Genomic DNA, 22,324 nt, shown 5'->3' with positions numbered 1-22,324 from the left:
TTACTGGTTCAATATGCAATGCAATGGATGCTTGCAGCAAATGGACAAATCTTGTGGATGCTTGCCCGCCAGTTCACAGTGGCATAACATCTGTCTTGGCTACAGCAATTTCTTTCAGGTAAAGTAATTTTAAGAAAGTGGTTGTCCTTTTTTGAAAATAATTGATCATGTGTGTTTAATTCATTTTGTCACCCCCTTCCATCTGTTCGTTCTCTGTCTCTCTCTCAGCTGGAAAAAAGGTGAGCCAGTAACCCGTGACTGGTCACCCCGTTGCCTAACCCCAGCATGTGCTCCACAGACTGGTGGTAGTCCATGGACCACAGTTTGGGAGCCTCTGCTCCAGAATGATTTCAGAATGGAGTTTTGCTGTGGGTCTCTGATGTATCATTTCCCCTAGATGAACCTGACACTGTTGCTTGAATCTCTTGTTTTCAGGCTTCATTTATAAAGCCTCAGGGATGAGGGAAAACTGAGCAGTTTGTTACATTACTATCTCTTGTATTTTGTAGTTATGGTTTGTGTTCTGTATAGCTGTTCCTACCCAATAGTGCAGATACTAGACAATAGTTGTCCTTGTGCTAGTGAAGGACTGTAACTTCAAGTCCTGTAGATGGGGGAACTGTGATGCTTCTAAACCTTGGAAGTCAGGCGCTCGTGGAACAGTATTTGGTGCTGAAAATGTTTGTCTGATTAAAATGTCCCCTCCCATTAGCAGAATTTCTACAGTGACTAAAAGCTCTCTCGCAGGGTCCTGGCTTCAGCAGCAGAACAGCACAAAGGCCACATTGAGAATAGCTGCTGGGGAAACCCTCCTTCCTTGCCTGCCCTGTAAATGCTCTTCTTTCTCCGTGAAAAGCCCTGACATCAGCTCTTGGAAAAATCCAAACGCTTGTGTCATGGAACAGAGTTGAGGCACTTGGCTGGTGTGGTACTGAATGGCTGAACTGTGGATGAAACTTCACTAGAGATGCTTTTCCCTTCCCCTCCCCTAACCCATACTGCTCTGAGAAACATTAGCCCACACTTTGGAAAGCTGCCCAAAGAGAGGAGACTAAGAACAGTTGCAAAACTGCAATAAGTTATCAGTATTTTCTGGACACCCACCCCTCCACTAGCCCCTCTCTCCTTCTCCATGTGTTAGACACCTCTTCTAGAGCTGAATACATCTATCTATACTGTTATTTCCCAAAGCTGGCAAAAGATATCCCACCAGCATTGTTAGTATCTTTCATATAGCTCCTGGTGTGGAAACCAAGGCATTGTTTTCTTTTTACATGAAGTTCTTGAAGAGCACTGATGCCTCCCTTCTGTTCTTTCATGCTTTTTTTTCTTTTCTTTTCTTTTTTGCCTGTTCTATTTCTCCCCACCCCATAGCTCCTGGCAGCTGCAGAGAGAGAGCTTGCCAAGGTCTGTGGCACTGCTGCACAGCAATGAACATTCCCACCCCCAGCGTGCGCCAGTTTAACCACTTTTCCAAAGTTGCCAGCAGCATTGTTTTTGAAAATCCCAAATGTTCTGCGCCTACTTACCAGAGACTCTACCTCCCTGTAGTGGTAGGGTGCTTTTGCTAGTACTGGTGTTGGGACTTTTCCCATGGGGAGTCCCCACCTTTTGGGAATCTCTCCTTTTTTGATGATCCATCGGAGACAGTCATGTAGCTTTCAAGGCTCTGAGGAAGGCATATTTATTTATTGCCTTTAACTTTTGATTGATTTTGCTTATTTCATTCCTGCCAGTTTTGCTGCCAAAACAATACTAGCATCCATTGGTAGAGTCTCTTTAACTTTACTCCTAATGGGCATTTCAGGAAAGCTATTGAGGGATTTTTATCGTTTGCCTGTCACTGTGATAGTGAGGTGCTTATTTTTGAAACTTAAAAATGTATAAACTACCCTCAGCGGCATAACATGAAAAGATCGCTGCAGCAGCCCACAGGAATGTTACCATATTAAAGCAAAACACAGTGGAATCTAAAACTAAAAATATTATGAGCCAAATCCTGAGCTCTTTACTGGCTTTCTACTTGGGCAAAACTCCCTTTGGAGCTGATGGGATGTGGGGGAAGAGTATTGTGTGGGGTCAGCACTAGGGGACTGAACTAGACCGGCTTTCCGGCCTTCTTCAGTCGTTAGTTTCCTATGTTCCTGCATTGAAGGTGGAGATTAGATCCATTCACAGAACTGTCAGTAATCTAAAGCTAATAATGCCATGAGCAATTCTTCCATGAGTCATTCTGTCAGCTGTGGCTGCTGCTCTGGACTCCTACTAAAATAACATGGATGTTTTTCTTGATCACCCAGTTCAGTTTCCCTCCCCCTTACCGCAAGTGTACCAGACCTCTATATGGCTGCAAGCTTATAGTGTACCAGAGCTCTATATGGCTGCAAAGGGTCCTAGCAATGTGTACCACTTGGCCACCCTTTCTAGCTCAGTTTCTTCTCTGCAGCCTGCATTTGGAAACCCCTTGTCCTGAAGGGCTGTCAGATTTTGTTCAGGAGATGACTTCATGGTTCCCACATCTCTAAGCAGAGCACAACATTTTGTTGGTGATGGTGGCAAAGGGGACACTGCACCTAGGAAACTGATCTTTAAATGGATACATTCTAAGCCATAGATGGTTTCTGCACTGGGTCAGCGGTGTCTAGTGAAAGTAACCTAGATAAGCTGATATGGTCACAGCAGGGGTTTGTGGGTAGTGCATTGAAATGCCATATTTTTCTCTGCATTCTCTCTTGGTTTCTAATAGCTGGCCACTTGCCACATCTGCATTTCTCTCTGTCCGCCTGTCATTTGCAATCTCATCAGTTCCTCTTACTCAGCCATCCCTCTTGTACAGAACATGTTCACCCAACTTTGTTGTGACAGAGGACTGCCTGTAGCTGTATGTTAAGGTCATAATGGTGCTGCTGTAGTTCAGGTCGTGTGGGCACTATCCTGTAAGCCTCGTCTTCTCGGGGCTTTGAAATTCAACAAACAAATGCCTTCCTCAGTTTAGAGAGAGTGTGTAAAATGTGAGAATAGCACAAATCTTTGTTTTGTTTTTAAATCTTTTTGTTTCTGAAAAATTACTATGAAATGGCATCACAGTCTTCCATGTTGGTTGTAGCTCAAAGACTCCAGTTCAGATGTGCTCAGTTTATAAGTTAAAATACAGCTTTTTTCTGACCACCAGCACTGTATTCTCGATCTGGGGTCTGAGAGTCAAATTTGAAGTGTCTGATGAAGATAAACAAGTAATAAAGATGGTGCAGGCTGTTCAGTGGTCTGGCATGGGTGTGTGAGAGTCAAATTTAGTCTAGCTGTTAAATCTTAATGATCAGATCTGCTGGTGCATACATGAGCCAGAACAGAATCCAGCTCCATCTCTGAGCTGCAGTTGCTCTGCAGAACTAAATGGAAAAGAGAGCACTAAAAACTTACTGTTTTGTTACTAAAGTCAGCAGATACGACTCCTAAATATCTACAGAGATCCCATTATTGACTAATAATACCCAGTGATAACCTGCTATTGGGTAACAAGGTGCCATTTTAAGTAGCCTCTTTTTAGAGCAGAACAACTCTTGGAGTTGTTCTTTTTTCTTCCCTTTTCTCTTTCAGCACTTTTTCTCATGGAAAAAGTAAGATGGCTTTGATTTCTTTTTCCCCCCTCTCCTTCCTGTTTAGGGTTCTGCAAAAAGCAACTTCTTTTTCTAAATGACTACTATTAAGTAAGCACAATGCTACTATTCCTCTCCTAATTAAAGATTATTTCTGTCAAGCAAGCAGTTTTTGCTCATCCCTGTTGAGCAAATTTCATGTTATAAATTACTCACACCAGCACAAGCTGTAATAATTTTGATTGCAATCCTGCAAGCAATAACTTACACACAAGCTTGACTTTAAGCATGTGAGTAGGCCGAGTGAAGTAAATGAGGCTAAAGTTATGCAAATACATATGTTTTTTCTAAGTTTGGGGCCCAAGTTTGAATCAAAATATTGTTCTTTGATCAGTTTTTGAGAAAGCAGGTACTAAAACCTTGCTAGAAATCAAGCCGGAATAAAACCCGACATGGTTCTCTGAACAATGTGCTATTTATGGCCTGATATATTTTCAACCTTCAGGGCTAGAATGGAATGCTTTGTACTGTTGGAAAGCTGGGAATCCTTCCTAGCCCTGGTGTGTTTTGACACACACAATCTTAAAACTATTATTTTTTCCTCTTGGCTTAGGTGGTGCTTTTTAGGCTCTGGTCCAATGCAGTGTGTGTGTGTGTGTGTGTGTGTGTAAGTGAGGGAGATACTTCAGAGCAGTGTAATTTTCAGTCTCTAGTATTGCAGGTCGTGTATTTTTGTTCAAATTGCTCATTACTGAACTTATTTTACTTAACATACTTATGACTGATAAAGGCATACTTTTAATAGTCTGACACATTAAGTCAAATAAATCAAGTGATTTTAAATTACTTGAAAATGAAATTTGATATAGTTCTTAATCACTTCTGGTATTTGGGAGGCATAGAGAGTGCAGAACGACTAGTTTGAAAATGTGCTGATGCACAACGGCACTTCAGACAAAATGTCCACAAAGGTTTTTTATCAGTCAGATTTGGAGTTGAATCTCAGCCTGCAGTGGGTTTGCAATGGTAGGTGAAATGCACAATCTACTGTGTTATTTGGGTACAAGGGGGTGAGAGTTCAAGGTGAGCTTTCAGCACTACCTCTGAACAACTTTTTGGCTTTTGTGGGATGAAGGGTGAACATCAAATAAAAATTGAGTTAAGCATGTGAACACTTGCTGAATACCTGCAGACTGTGGTGGGCATCTGGCAGAGAAATAAGGTTATATTAATCACTTAGTGCTTTATCTTTTTCTCTCAGTTAAGCACCATTCCTCCCTATTTCCCTGAAAGAGAAATCTTTCTGATGCTTCCTGGTGCATGTTTGAAGGTACCTCAGAGTGCAAGAAAATCAGATATTTCAAATCGTACTGCGTCACGTGGCAGCTCTGTCTGCGTCATTCTGGAATCTCTTTTGATGTACTTTCAATATACGTCATTTCTCAGTCTAATTTCTTATACTGTGCGTATTACCATAGTACAGAAGTGATTTGGTATTTAAGCATGGAAGGATATCTTCAGCAAACCAAGAAATGCTAGGAGTTATTCACAGTGGGAGCATGTGGGAAAAGTAGAAACTTAGCCTGTGCTGAATGCTCCCCAGTCTGATTACTGAATGTCTTAAACTCCGCAGATTTCTTCCATCCCTTAATTTCTGTGGGTCTGTAATTCAGCGGTCTGGAACTACTTCAGGGCTTGTTCAGAGTTGTTCTATATAAGGGAGCTTATCTCTGGTTCAGCTCTAACACAAAGACCCAAGTTCCTATGCAGTCCTGGTCTGTTAGCTTGACTAGACACTTCTGCTTCTGAAGTAAAGTTCAGTAATTCAAGGCAGAAATGCAGTGATTGTACACTGGAGGAATGAAATTTGAGGTCTCCTCGTCTCTCCCTGTATTTCTAGAGTTTGCTGGATACTCGTAGGCTTGTGAGAGCCTTCACTGTGATCATGACCTGCTGCCTGCCCTGCTTCCCTCCCTTCCCCCCCCCCCCTCTTTTTGAGAGAAAAAAGAAACTCAGGAAATTGGCTTGCAGCCAGTGGCTGGGGAGCTTCCGGGAATCTATCCCAGAATCCTTCTGGAACAGTGCACCCCTTGACGCATGCGGCATTGTTCTGGAGAGTGGAGTTTTCATGAGGGAAAGACAGAGGCTAAAGGTGAGAAACACTGTGGTCGTGCGACCCCAGGATTAGTGCTGAAACCCACGGAAAAGAAACCAATCTGCTTTCTTCTCTGGCAGCAATTCTGCCAGGACGAGCAGGCCCATTGTAAACGCTGGATAATAATTGCTTGTCCTATAGGAATGCTCTGAGGCTTGGACCCTGCCTGATTCAGCAAGGTGTTTAAATACATGCCTAACTTTTAAGTGCATCAGCTGTTCCACTGACTTCAATGTGCTTGAAGTTAAGCTTGTACTTAAGAACTTTGCTGAATCAGGGCCTAATTAATTATAGGAAAACCCTGAATACATGCTTATGGACTTCTTTTGAAAACAAACAAATTGTAGCATAGCACTTTACATTACTAAAACTCAATTTACTTTCCTCATTTATGCTGTTAGGCGGAGGATAGAGAAGTGCAAAAAATAAAACCGTAAAAGAGCTAGTTTTATTTTGCTTTGTAATCTATTTTGCTTTCTGGCTGCACTAGTATGATGTTACAACGTTTTGAGTTGGAAACACTGTAAGGGAAAACTGTTTTCATATAAATGTTTCTATTTAATAGGTGTTGCAAAACACATTATAACAATGTAAATTTGGGTGCCTCAGCTATCAGATGCCACTCAAATATTTGTGACACACCCTGTGATACTATAAGTTCTTGTAAGATAAATTATTATTGCATCAGGCTTTGGGAAGCTAATGGTTTGCCCCTCCTGCTCTTCCCTAGATCCACTGTCCGCTCATTCTACTGTTGAGTCAGACCCTTTGTTATTGCATCTCAGTTTATCACTGAATCTGTAGGACTAGGTTAGATTTAGCTGCCTGAAACACCCGTGGGAGGATGAACTGTCCAGGTGGAGCAGAATGGGGAGAGGTTGGGCTGGGTAAGCATTTAGGACACAGTGGTTAAATTTTAAGCAAGGGATCTCCTGAACTTTTTGGGGAAGGAGAAGCCAATATTGCATTCTCAGTGTTTAGATCTTCACAGCCTCTTATTTGGATTTGTTGCTGTATTTACAGCCAGTGTGTTTGGCTTGGTGTATGTATGTCTTTTTAATGGAAAATGTGCTCCTTTTGGAGAGTTGTAATTTCAGTTTGTTTCCTCTCCTGTCACCTTTTTGTGGGAAGGGATGGATTTGTTTATAGCAGTGTGCTTGAGTAGAGGATTGGCACAGGTGGTGGGCATTTTGTGTGTGTACACCTTTTATGTGGGTTCCTTTTACCTGAAGAGAGGGATTAGGTAAGTGATAAGATCAGGTTGAATTTAATTACCATTTTAAAGTAATTGTGGTGATGTCACAGGTGTGTAAAGGCACCACTTCTGTTTAGGCCACAGGAGATGCATTTGGTACTGGGCAGAAAGCAGGTGGTCAACTGCTTTTTTTCCTTAGGAAACAGAAAACTTTAAGCATGAAGCAGCTTGTAAATAGTTGTCTTGTGTGGGGAGACTCCTTGCTAGCCCAGAAAACCATTTGGGAGAGGAGGTTGATTCTGAATGTGGCCCAGTCAGTCAGTTTCATGGGCTCAGGGTTCTTCAACTTGCTTATTGAGTCTGAGGTTGGAAATGCTAGTCTCAGGACTGGCCTGCTTTAATAAAATGCCTTTCCTTTTTTCTAACACACAACCTTTCCGCGGGAGACTGAGCAGATTTTATTAAAGGAACTTGGTCCAGTTAAAATCTAGTAGATAAAACAAAATCAGTTAAGTGTTGCCTTCCAGTTTTTATTTGATTACATTTTCCTTCTTTAATTTAGTCGTCTTTTCCTTTCTTCAGTTGCTGTGTGGAAAAACCCAGACAAAACAGGAAAAACAGACTCTACGTTAAGTGCTGTCAAATGCACAAAGCAAACAAATGGGGGGGGGAAAAGAGGAAAATATTTCCCTCTAATCTTTCATTTATTGTAATCCTAAGCATTACTAGTAACAATAGGGGAAAAATAATTTAGGACAAAATGTGACCTTAAATGATCTATGTCCATTTTACTATACTACTTTTCACTTCTGTACTGCTTTCCAGACACGAATCTAAGAGCACTTGACAAACAGTATTGAATTTAGCCTCCTAAAACTGCTGAGAGTTCAGGAAGTATTATTACCATTTTGCAGATATGGAAACTGAGGCACATAGAAGTTAAGTTACATGCTAAAGGTCACACGTGGGAATTGAGTGGCAGTGTGCTAGGAACAGAATCTCTAGGTCTCCTGATTGCTTTGCCTCATTGTCTAAATTGCTGATTTCCACCCTTTCCTCTCCTTTTATGAGAGAGGATGCTCTGGGAGGTATGGTGTTTATTGATAAGAAAATGGGCCTGGGGTACTGGATTCAAGGGTTCTAACCCCAGATCTGCCATTGGCTAGCTGTGAGACTTTGGGTAAATGTTAAACTTCCTTTTGTTCAGTTTACCCAACTGTAAAATGAGCATAGTGAAGGCTCAAAGAGGGAGTTATGTTGTTCAATTAGCAAGGTAAAGGACTTGGGGATCGTCTTACGAAAGGCATTACAGACATGCAGAATGTCTTTATTAACGTTACATTTTGCTTCTTAATATCATAGTTATTTCACTACACTTTCTTTTTTTTTCAGGTTTCCTCTCAAAAAACCTACAAGGTAAGATAATGGGGTTTTGGTTGCCTACTGTACTGCAAGCTTCAAGATGACATTTTTGCACTATAAAATTACTTTAAAAAAATATTTGGAGCAGTGTCCATAGCTCACTTAAGTAAATGAAGTGCACAAATTGGTCTGTGGTTATACAGAAGGTCAGACTAGATGGTGACAGTGGTCCCTTCTGGCCTTGGAATCCGTGGAACTGAATGCTCAAAATATAGCTGGTGACCTTGATAGTGCCTGGTTTAGTGTTACCATTTGCAGTTTCTGTAGCATTTTTGCTATGCACACCAACTCAACTTATCTGGGATTTGAGATGGTCCTAGAATGTGACTCTAGGATCGAGCCTGATATACAAACTCTTGCTGCATGAAGGCTTTTTGTTTTAAATCTTTGTCTCCATTTTGAAATGAAGTTTTAAGGCAGGGTTGGGGGAACTGATGATTTTTGGATGCTCTTTTGCCCCTTTGTAAATTATAAACTGGCTTCATTTTTAAAGTGAAATTTGGCAAATTATTACACGACCAATAAGCTTAATTGCTTTTAACACTTGGAAAGGTAAAAGGTTAAATGCACTGTTTATCTGAGGGAGAGAAAATTTCTTCTTCCCTTCAGAATTTGGTGTCTATCTTTGACTGTTAACTTAAATGTTGCTTCATGTCTTCTCAGTATCGTTTGTTTGTTTGTTTGTTTTTAACTGAGGCTACTTGCAGTTTCTTTGTAAAGTTTTAGCTATAACCGATGGTCCTATGGTGAAGTGATCCAAAATCAGTTGCTTTTGTTTGACATAGGCATGGCAGCATTCTGAGCAGAGAGACTCCAGCTGACAAGAAACAGAAGGTTGAACGCTGCAGTAGTGCACACGACTTTGATCCGACAGGTAAAGGTTTCAAAACTTACCAGATGAGAGTGCAGGATGTAAAAGTTCTTGGGGGTTGGAGTAAATGAGCTCTAATAGCCGTAATGTTCAGGAGCTACTGTTCTCTATTTGATTGCAAAGCTGCTCTTTTTTTTTTTTTTCCCCGTTTTTTTTCCTTTTCAGTATTATACCCAGACTTTGCAGCAAAGGTGGGTGACTGAATTTGGCATGACCTTGCACAAGGTGGCTTTCATCTGTGCAAAAATAAATCTAGACTAGTAACCCCAGTAAATGACCTAAATTGTGGGTTGTTTTTAAGAAATAAAATAAATAGCCCAAATGTTCAGGAAGCAAATATTTTAGCTTGTGGCTGGTCTTACTTGGTGGAGGAAATGCGAATATGTAAAAGGTCGTGTGGTCACAGCAGCAACTGACTTCCAGTCCCAGTGGGTTTTGAACCTTCTCTGCATCCTTAAGGATGAAGCTGCACTCTCAAGAACTCAATTTTTTAAATAAAACTTAATTTTGATGGACGTGGTGTCCATTTTTTTTTCTGTTTCCTCCTCTTTCTATGCCCTTCTGTGAAATCTGGACCATCTTTGTTAGTTTCAGAGTCTAATGCGGTCTTGGGCACTGGACTGCATGCAAAGATTATTTCCTCTCCCCCTAAACCACTAACCCAGTGACTGCTGTGTGTTCTTAAAACTGTCTGACAGGCTCTTGCATGTAAGCCTGCTGGCCCCATGCAGTGTGTTTCTCATGTTTGTGCACTCTGGTCCTGCTATTCCCTAGGGTCTGTGGAACAGGTCAGAATAGAATCTGAAGTTTGTAGACTGGGATATGAAGGAAGTATTCTTGCACAGAGTGGATCAAGCTACTGTTTGCAAACCATGTTGTTGTAACGTTTCTGCCACTAGCTGCGTGGTTCCTTTCTAGTGTGCAGAACAAATACATTTAAAATGGGCTTCTAATGTGCACTTTTCCAGGGGTGGTGGGAATTTAATGAGTATCTCAATTCTCTTTAGGGTTAGGTAAAAGTAAAATATTTTGATTTGGGTTGCGTGGGAGAAGGTCACAGGATTTTGAACTTCAGGTTTAGAATTTGGCTGCCTGGAAAGCAAAGCAGATGATCCTGGGACCTTTTAATCCCAGTACCCATTCTCTTGCTTTTAAGGGCTGTTGCTCTGCCCTACCATTAACGTATCTGTGGTCTAGTCTGGTAGATAAACTCTTTATTCTAGCCTCCATAACACTCATGCCTTTCTAAAGATGGATTCCAAGCATTGTGCACTTTCATATATGCAAGCTGTTTTATGGTAAAGATGATTGCTCTGGGGTCTGTATGCCCCCAAGACTTATCTAGAGTAACTTCTCCAATTCACTTGCTGGCATAGGAGAGAACTTGGTTTATTCCACTTTGGCTTCTGTGATAGACCCTCCCAGTGTGAGGTTACCCGTGTTGTTCACACTTGCATTATTCACACTTATTCCAAGTGTTATCACCTATGTGTTGTTCATACCCTATTTGTGTTTTGCACGATTTAACCTGATCATAGAAAATCATTCTGTTTTTTCCTTGAAGTTTTTTTTTTCTCATGTTTGGTCTCCATGTTTTCTATATCTCTCTCTCTTTCTCCTTTTCTCCTGCTCTTGTGCAGATAGCTCCTCCAAGAAGACAAAGTCTAGCTCGGAGGAGAGTAGATCCGAGACGTATGGTAAGCTAAAGCAGCCACTCCAGCCTTGCATCTTTCCTGTCTGCTCCATGCTTTCTGCCTGTGCACCCGAGGCCTTTGCCTTTTACTTGCTTTGCATGGCTTGCTTTGCAGCAGGGAGAGGGAAGCTGGGTTTTTAATGTGGTTTAGATGTGCAAGCATGTAACCGCTGGATAATAACCCATGTGTAGGAAGTGTAGCCTGTCTTCTATATTCTCCTGTCTTCTGTTACCAGTTGGGAAAACTTGCTGGACCTGCTGTGTTTGGAGAATCTCTCTACCACCAAATAGTCATGGCAGTGTATCAACACACTTAAGTCAGACTGGACTCTACAGCATGTGGTGCTGATGCAGAACTGTCTGCATCTTGTTTTAACCATGAAGGTTGAGCTGGCTAGGATAGCAGGATTTTTTTTTTAATGATTTGCAGTTTCACTTTTTCAGTTTCATAAAATGGAGAAACAGTTCTTCATAAATCCCTTGCATGGGTTTGGCAGGGGATTTAACTATCTAGATAGATATTCAGAATGATCCCATTAATTTTATTTTGGTGAAAACATTCGCTCTATTTGCTTCATTCTGGTAAGGTCGCATCCCTTGAACTCCCATCTTGCTGCACCCTTGTGTTCTCTGGGTCTTCAGGCCAATATAAATCAGCACATGATTCTGCCAGGAAAAGCTCACCCCTTCTTATATTTCCCAGTTCACCCCCGAGATGTGCCATGACAGAGTATCTTTCAAGGAAGCCCATTTACCACATAGTCCATGGTTGCTCATCTTTCCCTTCTAGTCTCCCTCAGGAGTGCTTCTCTTTGGACTGTGTCTTCCCCTCCACCTGCAGAGTATGCTTGTGGCTTGCTGTGTTGTTAGCACTCCTAAAGAGATCGGTAGTCAAAAGGTAAGCTGGGCTTACAGCTGGTATGAGTCTGAGACCTATAGGGATGGTAGACTATCAGTCTGTTACCGACCTAGCTGAGACTGTGTAGTGGACAGTCACCCGACTGTGATAAGTGGACCAACCTTTGGATCTTGCATGCGTCCAAGTGAGCTGGAGTTGCCCGGGCAAAGCACTGTCTCTAGCTCTGAGCCTCTAGGGAATACTTCTGGGTGCAGACTCCTACCTGAAATCCTTCTTTGGCACTTGGCTTTCTGCAGTGCAATTGCCCTAGTCCCAAGAGCAGTGCCAAGACTTTCCAAACCTCAGAGTTGCTTATGCATGCTCCCCCAGAGTTTCCCCTCCTGTGGCCGCTCCGATTTGTAATTTAACTTTTTGGGGGCATATGGTAGGCAAAGTAAGGAACACAGGCTTTGCCCAGGAATTTCTTCAATGCACTCTTACTTCAGTCTTGGCAGGAGAGTTACAGATCTAGGCAAAACAAACGCCAGAATACAATCCCTCACTCCCACCCCAAAAGTCCTTGGGAAAAGGCATGCCCCTCCTGCCACCATCCTCCCTGTCTCTTGTTTTTGGAAATTGACATACGTTCTAAGCAAAGGAGCCAGTCCCTTTAAAAGAAGTCGGAGACACCTTTTCAGTTCTTCCACTGAGGATTTTCCATATTCTGACCTCTCACTATTTGCTTTCAGGCAGAGGTCACTAAGTCAGTGGCTCTACCAGTAGCAATCCTAGTGTCCCATCAGGATAGAACTGTCCAGTGTTGATGGCCCTGTTTCAGCTTCCCAGACAGTCTTTCTGCTACCAAAAAGGGGGTTCTGATACACACTGAAAGTTAAAATCATAAATATTTCACAAAACAAAAAATTCATAAGTTTGAGACAAATTTATTCCCCAGATTGCTACACCACCTTCCTTAGGGATCTGAAGCTGGTCTTGAGAGAGTATGGGCTGTTTGGGTGCAGCTGGAAGCTGATGTTGGGTCAGGCCTGCCCTGCCCTGCTGTAGCTGTATGCATATCTTCCATCTCCAGAAGGAAGGAACAAGCAAACTACTTGCCTGAAGACCAAACATAAGCATTTTAGAATGTTTCAGCTGACAAACTAATACTGTGGAACCCTTTACCAATTCCTAGCTAGCCAGGGCTTCTCCATAGTGAACGCTGGCTAGCTAGTCACCCGGCAGCCATGCTGGCCGTATCCAAATACCTTGAACCTCAACTAACTTTTGTCTAAAGCTGCTTAACCATCACATAGTCAGACTGTTCCCTGTTAATTACAGGAAATGTTTGGTATGCCTAGTGGAATGTATCTGTGTTTATACTACTTGCTCACTCTGTACAATGTCCTGGCTTTTCATGTCTTCATAGAGAAAGATGACTTCCTGACTTAAGCCTTTACTTCCGCCAAAATTTCCTGCAGATGTTCTGTCTGTGGCCAGGAGCTAGGCGAACAGTTTCCAGTCCTCCTTCCTTTCCAGTGGCCTTTTGCTGTGTTGGACCTCACCCTACCTTCTCTCTTCTTTCTCTACCTTCCCCAGCCCTGTGATACGTGTGGAGAAGCCTGCTGTTTGCTTTGGATGGGATCAAACTTTTTAAGAGCCTACAAGCAGAAATACTGAACTAATATTTTTTTTGTTAATGCAGTCTCTGGCTTGCCATTGGGCACTTAGTAATAGCAATCTCTTGAGTGGCAACAGGAAAATGAGGTGCGTCTTTCATATATGTGTGTGTTCTTTGTAACTCTTGAAATTCTTATTTGAAGTCGCAATAAGCCAAGAGTCCTTGAGCAACTCTTTTCAGTGGGTTGGGGAATTAGGCAGGCAACACCATTCTCATGACTAGAAATTGATTGAGATAGAGCTAACTTAAAATGTTTGACTTTCTGCTTCATAAATCCAACTACCCGTCTCCTGTCTGTGTATTCAGTGAAGTCGTGAAAGATTCCCGGTGTGGTCTGAGAACTGTATCCTAGTACTGTTCAGTGCCATTATAATGCAGCTGAATCTTTTGGCGCATCTTATGTCTTTCATGGAGTGTAATTTTAGTCATGTAAACTGCTTTTAGATAGAAAATTACCAATCAGGATCTTGGGCTCCATGCCAGCTAGCTTAGCCAATTTTTCAGTTAGTTTGTGGCAAATAGCTTTTGTGATCACAGGAATTCTCTTTACATCCTTTAATTTTTTTCTTCCACAAAATCTTTTCTTGTACATTTAATGAGATGGGCGTTTTTGCAGGTCATTGCTCCATACGGCAGACTAGACCCACTGAGTATTAATTTTCTCATTCCCACTCTTAGGATGTGAAGGCTGTTTCATTTAATTTTCTTTTGAAAATAGAGTTTCTATCCTTATGTGCCTGATGGAGCCCTAGAGGATTCTTCTTTCTTCACTCTTCCTGTTTTGTTCACTTTAGTCCCTCCTATTTTTTTTTATAGGTTTTTATGCAATGCTTGTCACCGGGCTATCTGAGCACCTTCCAGTTGTGCATTAAGCCATGTGACTACACATCTGTCACGTCTTGTTTGGTTTTTTTTATCCTCTCCCCGAGGGAGAAGGGTGTGCAGTGGAGTGTCTTGTTTTGGTGGTGTCTTTTTAAAAAGTATTTATACAGTTGTACCTGTTGCTATGTTTTCATTAGAGAAGGCAAGGTCAAAGAAATGCACCTTGCACTAGGAGTGTAAATTTAATGAGATTTGTGATGGTCCCTGGACAGGTTCATTCCACAGTCCTAGACCATCCCTGGAGAAAGTTCTGTCTCCTGCACAGACAAGCTTTACTCTTATCATCGAGAGTTCCGTTGTACCAAGGGAGCGTAATTGTCGACCACGGTCTGTCCCAAAGCTTGAGATTTTTTCAGATATCCTGGGGCCAAGCCATGGAGTGCTTTGAAGATAAGGACGGAGACCTTGAAACTTGATTCGATTCTATAGGAAGCCAGTGTAGGGAGCCATAAAGCCTTTGTGACTTTGATACAGCTACTGTCTTTCCAGCCACTGAGGCCTTGAAAGGACACTTGGAAACCCCTCCTCATTGCACTTACAATGGCCAGAAATGGCTTGGAGCGTAATGGGGTACTCAGCCACAGGGGTTGAATGTGCTGTTTCCATGGAAGCAGATGATCCTATTTGTAATGATTAAAAGTTCCAGGCCTGTATATAGTAAGGATATCCAGGCTAACATTGTGAATGGTGTTCAGTGCCATTGATACCAAGTCTTATCAAGACATTATATATTGCACTAACCTTTCCATGTGAGTTGGAGGAATGACTTCTGTTTCCTATTTGATGGAAGAATCTCTGAACAATTCTGATCTTGGAGTATTTGTGTCCTGTGGGACATTCCAACATTTGTTTTCATTGCAAAATTGGGACAAAAGGTTGACATTTCAAAATCTTGCGTGGAAAGGAAATTCAGACTTTTTTGCCATTTTTGACTGAAACAAAACATTTCATCATTCCTGAGATCAAAATGGTTGGTTTTGGTTTATTGAACTTACCTGAAACACTTTGTTTCAAGTCTGTTCAATATAAAACTGCATTTTTTCCACTGTGATGCATTGCATCATGGGAGTTATAGCTCAGGAGTCTGATGCCCCCGTTTTCCCTTATGGGTCAAGTTCCATAATGCACCCAGCGACATGTGACTCCCATGACCACCACTCAATGTGAGGGAAATCTGCATTGCATTATGGAAGAGGTAGTTTAGACTCCCATTCTTACCTGTGGACTGGGCTTCCTGAAGGACTATTACAGCTCCTGTAAAGCAATGTGCTGATAGGCAAATACAGTTTAATGTTATGTAGAACTGATTCAAAATGAAACGTTTTGGGTCCGTTCAAAAACTGAAATATTCAAAATTTGGAAAAATATTGATTTGCTGCTGGCCCCTCCCCACCTTCATTTTCCATCAGTAAATTAGTCAGACAGAAAATTCCCAACCAGCTCGAGTAATAACTAACACTTCTATAAAACCGTACACTCTTAAACATCCCAAAACACTTTAGAGTTTCTCTAATGGATCAGACTCGCTGTTCCTGGGTGGTGAAATAGAGCTGTTCTGTTCCTGCAGTCTTTCACATGTATAATAATGTGTAGGAGGGAAAATTAATTGTTCAAACGGTCAGAGGTCAAACACGCTTACAAGTACCATGAAATGTCAGTGACCATGAAAAGCTAGGACCTTGACTCTTCCTGTCGTCCAAAAGACCGCACCTCCAGAATCACAGCACTTCTTAGCATTGTAGTATTGGTCTGGTAATGAATCGGAGGGAAAAGTGCCACGTACTGAATGGCTAGTGTCTAGGCTTTACTTGGAACTCTCCATTTCTAATATGGGCCAAGCTCAAACCTGCTTAACTAAAATATCTTCTTGAGATGATATGGCCTCAGGCCAAGAGCACAATAGGTTAGTGGGTTTTTTTGTTTTTTCTCCCTCCCCCCACTCCCATCCCGTAATGGGTATGAGAGGATTTTTCTTAATTTTGTCCTTTTTTTAAAAAAAACTGAAGTCCCCACTGGGAACTGCATAATATGAAATAAATACAGAAATTGCAGTTGAGGTGACACCTCTTCATTCCCCAGCGCAGACTAATTTTCACTTCTTGCCCCTGCTGGCTTAGAGTAGGAATGAGGTCGGTTGTTGAGGGATGCAAGGTGTTCTCTTGGTGATAAGTGTAATTATTGATCTATAGTACAACCTGGTCCTCTGCAGCCTCCATCTTTCCAGCCAAGTGAGGTCTTGAGACACCTTGACAAGCATGGACTCATACTAAGGAAATAAAAACATCAAGGATTGGAATGAATTCTATAAAGGCGGGCGAGATGACTGAAGGCTGCCACTTCATTATTAACTTGTCAGTGATAATTAACTTGTTGCTCTTTCTGTGTCGCACTAAATCTACAGACTCCACATAATCAAGGTGTGCTGCTCTAATATTTCATTACAACATTTCCATTATGATATTTCATGAATTTGTGATGCTAAGTCACAACAGTGCAACAGCTCCTTGAAAACCACCAGCAACACGTCTTGGGTGTGGTTTTTCATAACTCCAATCAGTCACGGTTCTCCAGATCATCAGTTGTATGCCACTGGATTAAGTATCCAATGCAAGATCACATATTGTGGTGAGATCCCAGTTTCATAAGAACAGAGGTACAGGAGTCAAGAACAGAATACCGGTGTTTTCTTAGAACTCCCTAGTTGAGCTGTTTAAGGTTAATGTATTTTAGTTAATAGAAGTGAACAAATGACCAGCTTTTACATGGTTATTCTTTCTCCCTGCCAGAGCAGAGTGAAACAGTGCAGTTGAGACTTGCTCTTGTTCCCCTCCCTGGCACAGGCATGGAAATTGCTATACTGGGTTAGACAAGGCTAGTCCAGGATCCTTTCTGACAGTGACTAGTATGAGGTCTTTCAGAGGAAGATGCAAGAAATCCCATAAAGAACGATCATGGAATCAGTTCTTTGTTCCCAGCACATGTGGTATTGGTACCTTTGTTAGCTAGCTGGGATATCCAGTACTCAAGGCGAAGACTCGAGTTCTGTTCATGCCAAACCCTACTTGGGGTTAGGGAAAGGATCAGGAGCACATTCCTTTGTGAATGGTTGTAGGGAGGAGATGGTGACTAATAAATTCTGACCGCTGTGGTCCTAATTAGACTCCTCTGCCATTCATCTGCTGGCTTGTTCTGTATCTATAAAATCCAAAGAAGACTATCTTGGGATGTAAATTACACATCAGTAAGCAGCTCTCAGGTAGCGTATTACACTCCCTTACATATTACTCTGCATTTGGCACCAGGTTTAGTTGGTGAGAACTCCTCAATACAACCATCTCCAGTATTATTGATTTTAGAAATAAAACCAACCTATGCAGGAAATAAAGGGACAATGCATTGGCAGGACTATACTGTGCCTTTAAACTAGGAAGGTTCTTACTAGTAGAAAGACTACCTGAGGTCTTACTCATAAAATCTGAAGGTCTGGCAGCAGAGTTTAAAAAGAGCTGTTTGTTTGAAATAGCACATGTTCCCTCTCCTACACCCTGCCCTGGGGCATCATTCTTGTGAAGTGAGGCTTAGAGAAGATTGGTCACGTAGAGAAATTGGAGGTGAGGGAAAGAAAGGGATGTTCTTTCACTAAAGTAAATGAGGGGTGTAAAGCTTAGTGCTTCTCTTTAGCCCCGCTTCTCATTCCCCCTTCTTGGTTCCATTCCATCAATTTGCTGCTTGTCACTAAGGAAAACATAAGGGCTTTGGCTTTACAGTGGGAGGGAAGGATTTGTTGCTAGATGATTATGATGTGAGTAGAAGGCTTCAGTGGTTCCAGCACCACAGACAACACCGGGTGGAGCGTGTTCTGATTTATACTGCTCATTTACATTAGGATTAACTCCCAGTGAAGTTAGTATAGCTATGCTGATGTAGAAGTTGAGAGAGACCAGGATCAGGTCCAAGGTTTCCTTCACACCCTACTGCCGCTCATCCTTTCAAACAAAATTCCTTTTGGGATCATATTTTCATTGCCCTAGTTATTCCTTCCCTTCTTCCCTCCCCACAAGAAATATCCACAACGTAGATCACTGAATGATGCTGGAAAAGAAACTCCTATTCCCCCACTGGCTCCCTGTAGAAGAGTTTTGCCTGGTGTTGCTGTGTAAATGAGCAAGTAGAATGAATGATTGGAAATAAGGATGGCCCTTTGTTTTGTTAGCTGGTAGAGTGTAAAATGCTTTAAAGATCTATTTATTTGTATTGCACTAAGTGCCAAAGTCCCCCCATCAAAGTAGGGCCCTATTGTGCTATGCATTGTACGAACATTCAGGGAAACGCACTTTCCACCGCAAAGACTACGAAGTCTAATGCAAAGAGCTGCTAGTTTATTATTTATTATTTATAAATTCACTTATAAGGGTGGTGGGTAGCTCAGAGGATTGGCTATGGAATAAGGGATATGGAACCTTTGACTGCAAGCTCACAAGTTTGATGAAGCTCATCTCTTTAGTAATCTAAAGTTGTTCAGTGGAGTATATAAAACAAGTTTGGTTCTCAATGCACAGGTGTCTTTATCAGAGACCCTTGCCACAATTAGCATGATTTGGTACCCGGAGCAGAGAACTCGGACTGAATGGGCCACTTACTACTTTCACAGGTGAGAGGGATCTGGTTCTTCTTGATTCCATTTCCAAGAGAACACTGGACGTCTATAACACTTTACCTCCACAAAATGCTGTACAAATGTAAACAAATTAATCTCTGCAGCTGTATTTCTAAATCTGCAGACGGGATATAAATTAAAGCACAGCGAAAGTAGGTGACTTGCCCTAGGTCTTGCGGCAAATTGAAGGAAGAGCAGAGATTAGAACTTCCTAGCTTTTGGCCCTGTGCTTTGATTACAGGATCACTCTGCCATGCAGTGGGAAATGGGATATTACTAGTTTCTGAGTGCTGGCAGGCCAAAATAGACATGGCTCTTGTCTTTGCTGCTATTACCCTGTCTCTGCCCTGTTGAATAATCCCATGGGATTCTTCAGCTCCAGAGGGAGGGTAGTTTGTTTGCAGAGAGGCATGAAACAGGGAAAGAACAGGATAAAGGATATTTAGATTACTTAGATGTATTTAAGTCGGCACAACCTGATGAAGTTCATGCTAGGGTACCTAAGGAACTAGGTGAAGCAATGTCAAAACGGTTAGTAATTATCTGTGAGAACTCAAGGAGGATACGTGAGGACCCAAAGGACTGGAGAATGGCAAACATAGTGCCTATATTTAAAAAGGGGAACAAAGAGAACCTAGAGAATTATAGACTGTCAGCGTAACTTTTGATACCTGGAAAGATGCTGGAACGAATTATTAAACAATCAGTTTGTAAATGGAGGATAATAAGGTTATAAGGAGTAGCCATCATGGATTTGTCAAGAACAAATCATGCCAAACCAACCTAATTCTTTCTTTGACAGGGTTGCTGGCCTAGTGGATTGGGGGAAGCAGTAGACATGATATATCTTGCTTTTTAGTAAGGCTTTTCACACAGTCCTACATTCTCGTAAGCAAAGTAGGGAGATGGAGTCTAGATGAAATTACTATAAAGTGGATGCACACCATACTTAACAGAGTAGTTACACTCTACCGGTTTGACAGCTAACCATTGGTATCTAATGGGGTCCTGCAGGAGTCAGATCTGGGTCTGGTACTATTCAGTATTTTTATCAATTAGTCGGACAATGGAGTGGAGAGTATATCTTCATAACATGTGCAAATGGGGTTACAAGCACTTTGGAGAACAGGATTAGAATTCATAAAGACCTTGACAAATTGGAGAATTGATCTGAAATCAGCAAGATGTAACCTAAAGACAAGTGCAAAGTACTTCACTTAGGAGAGAAAAATCAAATGTGCACGTACAAAATGGGGAATACCTGGCTGTGTGAGTGGTAGTACTGCTGAAAAGGATCTGGGGGTTATAGTGGATCACAAATTGAATGAGTCCACTATTAGCAAAAAGGGCTACTATTCTGGAGTGTATTAAGGGACATCTTGTATGTAAGACATGGGAGGTAATCGTCACGCTCTGCTCGGCACTGGTGAGGCCTCAGCTGGAGTACTGTGTCCGATTCTAGGCGCCAGGCTTTAGGAAAGATGTGGACAAATTGGAGAGAGTCCAGAGGAGAGCAACAAAAACGATAAAAGGTTTAGAAAATCAGACCTGTGAGGAGAAGTTGGAAACAAAATAAAACTGAGCATGTTTAGTCTTGAGAAAAGAAGACTGAAGGGGGGAACCTGATAAGTTTTCAAAAATGTTAAGGGCTGATACAGAGAGGATGGTGATCAATTGTTTTCTGCGTTCACTGAAGGTAGGACAAGAGGTAATGGGCTTTTAATCTGCATCAAGGGAGGTTTAGGTTAGACATTAGAAAAAACATTCTAATTAGAAGGATAGTTAAGTTCTGGAATAGGCTACCAAGGGAAGTTGTGGAATCTCCATCGTTTTCAGGTTTTTTAGAACATGTTGGACAAACACTTGTCAGGGATGGTTTAGGTCAGTGGTTTTCAAACTCTCCATTTGCAGACCCCCCCCAAATGTTGAATGGAAGTGCAGACCCCTTTGGAAATTTTAGATATAGTCTGCAGACCTTCAGGGGTCTGCGGGACCACCGGTTGAAAACCACTGCTCTAGGTTTACTTGCTCCTGCCTTAGCATGGGGGGAAGGATTAGATGACCCCTTGAAGGTTCCTTCCTGCCCTACGTTTCTATGAAGATTTGTTTGTGCTGTAAACTTTTACAAATCAAATCAGCTCAAACTAAAGTCAGCAATCTGTGTTTTTTGTGTGTTAATTTGGTCATATGTAAATATATTTGGTACTGTTTATATTTGCCAGGTGCCTAGAGCATTATCGCGGATACAGGTGGTGTACAGAGAATTATTGGGGTGGGGAGAAGGCGATTGTGCACAATGATTCATGTTCATAGTTGCTTTTCTTAAAGGTCGCTTTTACCTCCAGTCTCGTCTGAAGTGCCAGAGCTGTCTGCATCTCTGCTATATATCTCTGTGTCGTGTAACCAATTCAGTGAGCTTGACCTGTCTTGACATACTTATGTTTCTGGACTGATGCCCTATTTGTGTCTTCTAGTACAGGTTTCATTCAGTGCTTTGCGGTGTTCTAGCAGAATAAGCTTCTGGACTGATGCCGAGCTTGTGTCGTTTTGTATTTTTTCCCCTCTCTCTCTTCTCCCCTTTCCCCACCTTACTTGTGCAGGTCTCGTTCAGCGCTGCGTTATCATCCAGCGGGATGAAAATGGATTTGGGCTGACAGTTAGTGGAGACAATCCAGTCTTTGTGCAGTCAGTCAAAGAAGGTAAGCTAACTTGCTAAATATGCTAGCAGACAGCAGTCCACAGGGCTTCTGTCTAGGGCAGGGGAGCATGTGAGAGGGGAAGGGAGAAGATTCGAATAGTAATCCTCCAGGGCAAGGAGCTGTAGCCATCACAGATGGATGATCAGATGCATGAGGACAAGGGTAGCATTGCATTGCTGGATTGCGTGGGGCCTCCCCTCTCCAGTGTCTGAACTAATCAGAAGCAGTTTCATATCCTGTGCAGGCCAGGAAATAAATGAGGTCTGTGTTTATAAGGTTGTGGGATTGTGATCATGATGTGTCACCTGCAATGTGAAACCATAACTCCTGGAATCTGGAGACTCATGAGATTGTAATCTGTGGATACCTGGGTTCTGGGGGAGTTGAGAGGGGGTTAGGGCAAGTATGAGAGGATGGTTTTTGCACAGGGTTAGAAAGAGGATGACGTTTCTCTAGTCACTGAAATGGAAAATTACTGGAAGCAGAAATAGATACAATTGTAAATGACTAATTCTCTTCTTCTCTAGATGGAGCAGCCATGCGGGCTGGAGTGCAGACAGGTGATCGAATCATCAAGGTAAGGGTGCTTAGTGTTTTCAGTGAAATGGATCACGTGCATTAGAGAAATGTGCAGTTCA

At 42.0% G+C, this 22,324-nt stretch overlaps 1 protein-coding gene across 1 annotated transcript in view; it reads left to right on the top strand.

Annotated features, from left to right (window-relative positions):
* The window catches only part of ARHGEF12 (Rho guanine nucleotide exchange factor 12), an 89,446-nt gene that overhangs the window by 24,460 nt on the left and 42,662 nt on the right, over positions 1-22,324 (top strand). The window contains exons 3-7 of the mRNA XM_065417314.1: positions 8,339-8,362; positions 9,154-9,242; positions 10,880-10,936; positions 21,588-21,686; positions 22,214-22,263. Of these exons, the coding sequence (XP_065273386.1) occupies positions 8,339-8,362; positions 9,154-9,242; positions 10,880-10,936; positions 21,588-21,686; positions 22,214-22,263 (319 nt within the window). The remainder of the gene's footprint in view (positions 1-8,338; positions 8,363-9,153; positions 9,243-10,879; positions 10,937-21,587; positions 21,687-22,213; positions 22,264-22,324) is intronic.

Source organism: Emys orbicularis, chromosome 15 (assembly GCF_028017835.1).
Source record: "Emys orbicularis isolate rEmyOrb1 chromosome 15, rEmyOrb1.hap1, whole genome shotgun sequence".
Lineage (NCBI taxonomy): Eukaryota > Metazoa > Chordata > Testudines > Emydidae > Emys > Emys orbicularis.
Note: the sequence above shows the minus strand (reverse complement) of the source record. Positions and strands in the feature narration are given on the sequence as shown.